The sequence below is a fragment of the Amblyomma maculatum genome, chromosome 1 (genome assembly GCF_055883805.1).
Source record: "Amblyomma maculatum isolate TAMU_Amacu chromosome 1, ASM5588380v1, whole genome shotgun sequence".
Lineage (NCBI taxonomy): Eukaryota > Metazoa > Arthropoda > Arachnida > Ixodida > Ixodidae > Amblyomma > Amblyomma maculatum.
The window spans coordinates 441,167,529-441,176,486 of NC_139344.1; the positions used below are offsets into that span (position 1 = coordinate 441,167,529).

The 8,958-nt window shown below is 45.5% G+C and overlaps 1 protein-coding gene across 1 annotated transcript in view; it reads left to right on the forward strand.

Moving 5' to 3' along the window:
• The first annotated feature begins 1,911 nt into the window (after positions 1-1,911).
• LOC146209570 (uncharacterized) overlaps positions 1,912-8,958 on the forward strand; it is a 54,488-nt gene continuing 47,441 nt past the window's right edge. The window contains exon 1 of the mRNA XM_084580505.1: positions 1,912-2,062. Within this exon, the coding sequence (XP_084436631.1) occupies positions 1,912-2,062 (151 nt within the window). The remainder of the gene's footprint in view (positions 2,063-8,958) is intronic.

Consider the following 8,958-nt stretch of genomic DNA (forward strand, 5'->3'; position numbering starts at 1 on the left):
TGGTAAACCAGGTGGCATTATTCACGTTCGTCCAAGATTTAGGTGCCATCGATTTCATCAGGCATTGGGTATACAGGGTGACAAGTTTTTCTGGGAGTATATCTCCACTGGTCTTCAAAAAATCTCTAGATATCCGATCCTCCGCAACTGCTTTTCCCCTTTTCAAGCTTCTAAAGCTTAACCTCATCTTTCGTTATTGGCGGCACACCTGACTGCTCTTAGCTACTGCTAATCTCATTATGGTCGTGACTACTTTGGTTACTGTACAGGTACGAATAGAACTCCTCTGCTACTCTGATTATCGTGTCCATATTAGGAATGACATTGCCTGCCTTATCCATTAACGCATTCTTCCGATACCTAATTTCCTATTCACTACTTTTAGGCTATTACCGTTCTTTAGATAATGATGCTGTTTCTCGATTCATATTATACTTCCTTATGTTGGACACCTTACGCATACTGATTATCTTTCATAACTTTTCGAGTTCATTCCTGTGTGTTTGGTTGGTTGCCTTCACACTTAGGCGAATTCTCCAATGAATTTTATTTTTTCGTCCGCTTAGATAATTTTTCAGTAGCCTCTTTAACTATCCTCCCGCTTTTATCGCACGCTCAGTAACGATATTTCTGAAGGTCGTCTTCTTCGGTTAAAGCTGTACATCTATTATGTAGCGAGATCCTGAATCCTGCCTTCCATCTCACTGCTAATTCATCGATATATCTTTGTAACGTTCCTTTTCGAATCCAGACTACATCGAGACCTGACCCTCCTCTGGCCACTGTATCGCACCTTCCAATGCTTTTGCTATACCTTACCAAAGCTTGAAGTTAACTATTAAAAATGAAATAGCATCTTAACGCCACTCAGTATTTCAGACTGTATATTGCATTGAATGTGGGTATGACGCAGAATGCATGAGCGCTGGTGAAGCGCGCGACAGGTGATTCGTAACTATTAGGCCATGAGGCAAAAGTCAATTGCTTATTAGACAGAAAACTTTCTTATGATTGCCCGCTGCGTCGCACTCCTGTCCCTAAGCATAACCCTGCCCTGTATAGTGACGAGCTTCACAGCTGCACATGGATGATTCTTTTCTGTGCAAAATGTGCTTGAAAATAAGCACTTGGCAAACCAAAAGGACATCTATTTTCTCTCGCAGCTCTTTTCTGTGAGCTTTTCTCTTGTGTTTCCCAGTCAGGAATCAATTTTACCACCTTACATTCAAATTTCGGTGGCCAAGTCAAACAAGCATCAGAATTGTTTTATTGCGTGGCATTTCACCTTCCACTATCTCACCTTTGGGACGAAAAGCGCAGAGTCAAACTTCCTCGCGTACGACTTCTGCTGAAAAATAAAGGCTTTTCTTTGCTGGCGTACACGGAAAACGATGCTCGCGTTCAGTGTTGATTCAGACGGCGTGGTTGGGGGTACCAAAGAAACGCTTTCATTCTCTATAGGGCGAAGAGGAAGCAGTGAGAAAGGGGACACGTGTACGAAAGAAGCAGGCGGCATTGATTCAGTGAGACAGTGTGATGTAACTGCTTTCTAAGGGGAGGCGTAGCGACGCTTCAGCTGTGTCATCCTGCTTTGTGCACCAGTAAAGAGAGCACGCGACCCTTCTCGTTGCCTCTCTGAGGCCTCCTCGCCATTTTGCTCGTAGCGCCACCTTCAGAACTCGACCTTTGCGCACCAGCTGATCTGTAGATTACAGGAGCGCAAACTCACGACTCGCTAACGTTCGCAGCCACAGTTGCCTGCATCGCTTCCTACTGCATTTCCTTTTGATGAAGTGCCCGCTGGAAAGCGACAGCCTAAAGAAAATTCGCTACATTCCGAGTGCTCTCGAGTGTGCGCAGTCTTTTTTCGGTATCCAGCGCGCGTTGACGCGGGTGGCGTGTAAGAAACCAATGGGCCTGAGCAAGACTGCTGCCTGCTTTCTGGCGCTGATGAACGCCCTGTATGCAGTGCCATCATCCACCTCTCCTCCCGGATTTTACGACCATGAATGTGGACCCGTGTTCAGGACCTACCGACGTTTCGGCGCCAAGCAACTGAGCCGTGAGTGTCGCGAGTCTGTGCAGTGCGCGTTGGACGTTCTTGGTTGGCCAAACACTGGTCCTTTTTGTGCTCTACTGGCGCGGGAGCTATCATTATGGGCATTCACGTCTTCATATATAGGTCGTAGGTTTTTCTGCACGGAACAACGGTAGCTCTCCAAGAAACTCTCTTGGGTTCTAGACATCTCGGTACTCCATATGCAATATGTACACCACACAATGGGATAAATTTATTTCGTGCCTTTATGAGAACGAATTAAAAGAAAATAATATTCCCCTACTTCTCGTACTCGGCACATGCAAAAGGCAACTTTTAGACAAAGATCTTCATCAGTTCAGCTCAGTCGTTCAGTCGTGTCCGACTGTACGTGACCCTATGGACCATATCACGCCACGCTTTCCGGTCTCTCACTATCTTCCTAACATCACATAACTTCATCTGCAGCGCCTCGAGGATGCCATATAACAATCGCGTTCGCTGCCTACCCCTTCTCCGGGGACCCTCAACCTTTCCCAACATCAAATCTTTCTCCAGCGACCTCTCTCTTCTCATCAGATGACCAAAGTAGCTGAGCTTTAGAATTTGACCCTCCAATGAGCAGTCAGGGTTTATGGTGGACAATATCAACTGATTTGATCTTTTGGCCATCCAAGGAACTCTCAAGAGTCTCCGCCAGCACCATAATTTAAACGCGTCAATTCTTCGGCGGTCAGCCTTCTTCACAGTCCAACTCTCGCATCCATACATCACAACTGGAAAGACCATAGCACGAGTTATACGGATCTTGGTTGGCAAACTAATGTCTCTGCACTTTACTAGGCGGTCAAAGCTAGCCATGGCTCTCTTTCCCAGGAGCAGGCGTCTCCTAATTTCATAGCTGCAGTCTCCTTCCGGGGTAATCTTGGAGCCGGGAGAAGAGAAAATCTGTCACAGCTTCCACTTCTTGTCCCGTGATGCTCCAGAACTTGATAGGGCAAGACGCCATGATCTTTGCCTTTTTAATGTTCAGTTTAAGCCCAAACTTCCTACTCTCTTCTTGTACACGCATCAGAAGTCTCTTGAGTTCCATTTCACTTTCTTCCATTAAAGTGGTATCATCCTCACACCTAAGGTTGTTGATACGTTTCCCAGCAATCTTCACTCCAGCTGAAGACTCGTCCAGACCGGCCTACCTTATGATGCACTCAGCATGTAGGTTAAATAGGCAGGGCGACAGTATGCAGCCTTGTCTCACTCCTTTCTCAATCGGAAACCAATCAGTAAGACCATGCCCAGTTCTGACTATGGCCTCTTGCCCTTCATACAGGTTTCTGAGGAGACACATGAGGTGAATTGGAACTCCCATCTCTTGGAGAGCTTGCCACAATCTGCTGTGATCTACACATTCAAACACTTTCGCATAATCAATAAAGCAGGAGTAGGTGGGTTTCTGGAACTCTCTTGCTTTTTCCATGATCCAGCGAAGGTTGGCAATCTGGTCTCTAGTTCCAATGCCCTTGCGAAACCCCGCTTGCACGTCCGGAAGCTCCCGATCCACATACTGCTGCAGCCTACCTTGGAGGATTTTCAACATCACCTTGCTAGCATGCGAAGTAAGCGTGATCGTGCGGTAGTTGGAACAATCTTTGGCACTGCCTTTCTTTATAATGGGGATGTAAACTGACCTTCTCCAATCCTGTGGCCGCTGCAGGGTTGTCCAAATTTGCTGACATAATGTATATAGAACGTTAACAGCGTGGTCATGATTGAGGGTTTGAAGAAACTCAGCTGGAATGCCACCAATTGTTTGTAGCGTTGTTCTTAGGAAGGGTGGGTAAGACCCATTCAACTTCACTCTTCAGGATGCTCGGCTCGAGATCAGTAATCACAACCGTCTTATGTTGGGTTTGCACATCCGTGTTCTTCTCGTACAGTTCTTCTGTGTATTGCTGCCACCTCTTCTTTATCTCTGAGGCTTCAGTGAGGTCCCTGCCTCGTTTGCCCTTTATCACGCCCATCTTGGCACAGAAGCTTCATTTGATATCTTTGATTGTCTTATACAGAGCTCTTGTGTTCATCAATTGGTTGTTGTCCTCAACTGCTTGGCACTGTATGTTCAGGAAAGCATTCTTATCTCTTTTGGCTATTTTCTTAAAATCCGCATTGAGAACCTTGTATCTTTCTCTTTCCCCCATAACTTTTGCCATCCTCCTTTCCTCATCTATTTGCAAAGCCTCTTCAGATAACCAGTTTGCTTTCTTGCAATTCTTTTGCTTTGGAACTACCTTAGTAGCAACTTCTTGTATTATATCACGAACATCAGTTCTCATCTCTTCAGGCTCTCTGTCTCCTAGATGTAATACTTGAAATCTATTCCTCACTTCCACAGCATTTTCGGATGGAATTTGATCCAGATAATACCTGAAAGGCCTTCCAGTTTTCTGCGTTTTCCTCAATCGAAGCTTAAATTTGGCAACAAGAAGCTGATGATCGGTGCCACAATCGGCCCCAGGCCTTGTTTTTACTGCTTGTATAGCGTTTCTCCATCTCTGCCGGCAAATAATATAATCAATCTGATTCCTGTAGAGACCGTCAGCTGAAGTCCACGTGTAAAGGCGCCTCTTGTGCTGTTGAAAATGAGTATTCGTTATGGTCAGGATGTTTTCTTGACAAAACTCTACTAGCCTCTGCCCAGCTTCATTTGGCTCACCTAGACCGAGCTTGCCTGTAATTCCGGATATTTCTTCACTCCCCACCTTAGCATTCCAGTCTCCTGTGAGAAAAAGGACGTCTGATGAAGTGCGGTCTAAAAAGCATTTAGCATAAAATCTCTCAACGTCAGCATAGACATGGATAACTGTTATGTTGAAAGTGCGACCTTGGATCCGAAGTGAAATCATTCGGTCGTTTTTGGGGTTGTACCATAGCACTGCTTTGCCCATTCTATAAGATCTTCATACGAGCCACCTATCCTCTCACCGGTCTTTCAGCTCTTCTATTTAGGAAGGTGATTTTTAGATGTCATAAGTGATCTGTGCGACAATAGAAACCTGTAACATACAAAACATAGGCGCCTTAAAGCATCTTGCAACGTGCTGTGGCGTGAAGAAAGCGTGCTTCTGAAATCAGTTTCAGCAGAGTATTTTGCCGCTCGTAGGTAACTGTTGAAACAGCGCTTTAAAAAGAACGGTTTTGCCAGTACTATGCTGGACGCCATTTAATTGTACTAAGCCGTATAGAAAATCTGCTTCACTGGAGCAAATTGGCTAGTAAATTCATTTTATTGTATGCCAATTAGATAGGAGCAAACGCCGATTGATATGAAATGTCAGAAAGCTTTGGTGGCACTGCTGCACGTGATTGCAATAGTGTAGTAACTATAGGGCTGCCATCGACTGGAATACATTTAAACGAAGATGTTAAGGCCAGATTTCGTATTAGTACAGCTATCGGATCTTTAATTTGCTAAAAGAAGGAAAAAAAAAACATCGGGGACATACATACCCTTTTAAGCGTTAAAGCCAATGATAGTGAGCTATTAAAATGTCCATCATCGTGCCGATTTAAGTCTCAGCTTATGTAGTCACTGAAAGCTCGGAACTAAAAAACAGTGGACCGGAAAATGATAGCCATTGTGAAGGTTCGAGTGGTGCCCGGGCCCGGTTTGTGAAAATAGACCGAGAGACGAAAAAAGTAATTAGTTAGGGAGAGCATGCGTTAGCATTTGAGTTTCCCTCGGAAAGAGCAGCCGTTGACGTGCTCAGACGGTGCAAACCGGTGGAGTGATCAAGTATATCCAACACCCTAAGGCATGTGAGGTATATCGTCTACATACTCCAGTGGAATGGAATCCTGGCTGCTGCGGCAGCTCTTCGATCAAGGCGAAAAGAACAGGTGTGGTGTCAGTGTGCGCTAAAGAACGCCAGGTGGTCTAAATTACCGGAGTCCTCCACTACAGCATCTCTCATAGTCTGAGTCGCTTTAGGACGTAAAACCCCAGAAACCAAACCAACCGTCTACGTACTTCCTACCCTCCGACTGATTTTCGCGGTTTCCGTCTCGCCAATCGTCGTCTTCTGCCATGACTCCCTCTACTCTTTCGCGTTTTTCGTATCCCGCCATCCTCTCTCTCGAAACTGGAGAAGGGAGTACCCCCTATTTTATATTAGCATCTCTGCACCGAGGTCTCGAAAGCGGCCGCCAACCTGGAAACTGTGCGATAACGGGCGCTCAACTGCCGACATATTAAAGAATTGCTTAAAATATTACTGATGACAGGATGTGCGTGCATAAAAATGGCGGAAGATGGGATACACATCACATTTGTTTATACAGCATTCGGTAAATGGAACGAGAAACCGCCTACTGTGACGCAATATTTGTAACTAAGGTTACGGCTACGTCTTGTGAATGCGAAAAATACCACACTCACTTCTGCTCCATCTCTAGAAGCGCAATGCTGTATATGTTCTTATAAAGAGCGCCCACCAATTATGAACAGAGCCGTCTTCACCCTTGCTAGGCTTCATTTTAAGCTTATAACACTATGGCATCCATGTGGCGTCATACCTCCCCTCTTTCGTACCATAGTTGTGACGCAATGACATATGTACCTCCAATCGTATGACGTGAATTACAAACGTTTAACACATTGCCAAACTCTGTGTCAGTATCTCAATGCTGAACCGCCAAGCGAAGCCATCAAGCGGAGTCTATGGATGCTGAAGATGAGAACAAGTAACAAGAAGAACTGAAGAGGAAACGTAAGAGGCATAAGACACGAGATGCTGTAACACCAGAAGACTGTGCTGCATCGCTGGGGGCTGCCGTAATCGAAAGCGCGCTAAACGCGCTGTACAACAGTGAAACGTGGTACGGCTTTCGCACGACCATTGGTTTAACAATGCTTAAACCTACTAAACTATTTACTCGTCTTCGCCCTCTGCAAGCAGTCACCCACAAGAACAAATGAAGAGGCCGCACTGTGCATCCACACCCCCCTCTTGCACTCCTGTGCACCCACTTCCATACTTAGAAGACTCTACCCACAGAAAGGCTACGCGAAGTTCGAAGCCTAGTGTAAAGCGAAAGCCAAACGCTCCCTGTCGTCGCTGCTTCGCCTTATCAGTTCGCATGATCGACTGTTCCTTGCATATTTATAAGATACTTCCCTTCGCATGACATTTTAAGCGTTCGTTACAGTACTATAACGAATGCCGTGACGAACTGTAATGAAAACGAACATGCAGAGCTGGAGGACCCACGTAACCCCTCCAGATCTGCATGTTCGTTTTCATTATAGTTCGTTACGGCATTCGTTATAGTACTGTAACGAACGCTTAAAATGTTATGCGAAGGGAAGTATCTTATAAATATGCAAGGAACAGTCGATCATGCGAACTGATAAGGCGAAGCAGCATGCTATTTCTATTCACAATGAATTGTAACTGCATCCTAAATTTACAGGGTATCCGTAGCAGGAAGACATACTTCCACTTTGGGCGGGAATGAACCTCTCCTGGCCTACGCCACGAATGAAGTATCGGAGGAGGGGCGAATGGGGCGGCCGCCACGTGGCTTGGCCCGGTGGGAAAAACATTCCGCTGCTGGTGGCGTGGTGTGGAGGATTTGGTCTCGTCTGGGGACAACTCGCTGCGTTTTTCTCAATGCCGTTAAGCTCTCTCGTGCTGTGATGCGATATTGGATTAAAGATAACCAAGAGCATGTGTTTCTTCCATTCCAGATGTGGCCCAAATGTGCTTTTCAGCCGTGCAAAGAGCGAAGCGACAGATGTCATGCGCTGGCAGGCTTCGATATTGCATTGCCAGTAACCACATTTTGCTCGTATACTCGTGCGTTCACGTATTTTTGGGGAAACGGATAAGCACTGATTAATTTATTGCCCTTCCGAAAGAATAGTATTGAATGCTGACCGATCGCGCTCTAAAAAGCCCAGATGGCATGCGATCAATGGCAGTTCTTTTAGAGATTCTTGCTTGGCATTGAATTTATTCCAGTCCAGTAGGCCATGTTGAAGGAGCTAGCTCTCTCAGAAGACGGCTCCCAAGGTCATGCCAGAGGCTTGATCGCAGAAGTACAACCGCATCCCTAGACGGAATCGTTATATAGCGCGTCTAAGGCTATTTCGTGTCCCAAGCGAAAATTAGCTTTCTTTTGGAATCATTAAGTGCACTAATGAATATTTGTAGGCCTCGCATGAATACTATTATGTGGTACGAATCGCGCTTTGTTACTTTCGCATACCGTGGGACTCATTCGCGTGGTATTGCTAGCTTCCTTTTAACAAAGTTTAGTTGACTGAATTACACGACTAGGCGTAAATATATATTTCTCTTGTTCTGGCCGAACATAACACAAAATAAATATGTCTGTACTTGGGAGGGAAATCATACAGAGAAGCACGAAACTCGAGTGAGCGCTACTATTTTCGCTCACAATTGCCCTCGTTTCGTTGGACTTTGCACTCGCTTTTGTGAACATTTTCAAAAAAACAATTGTGCCTATAGTATGCCTGCATTGACCAGCTTTCCAGCATGCTTACAACATGCTTAAGTTTCAAGCGTTTGGTAGGGCTTGAAGTCGTCCACAACCGGCCATGCCAGTCTATGGAACAAAAATAATTGCATGCATGCTTGCCGAGGCTGTCATCTTTTTCAAGGTAAACATTGCTAATGGGTACATGCACTAAGGAGTGCTGCATATTGCCGCGAACGACTTGTCTTTATTTGTTCTTTTTTGACAGCCGCCGGCAATCAGACAGTGATTCTAGCGCGAGGATAGATTCTGTCCTGGTGTTTTGTTCATGTTCGTTGTCGCGAGATGATTTATCTTGGTCGCGCGAGATGCGTCGAGAAAAATCTAGAAGATTCCTGCCACTTGCGTGTGTTTCTGCAATG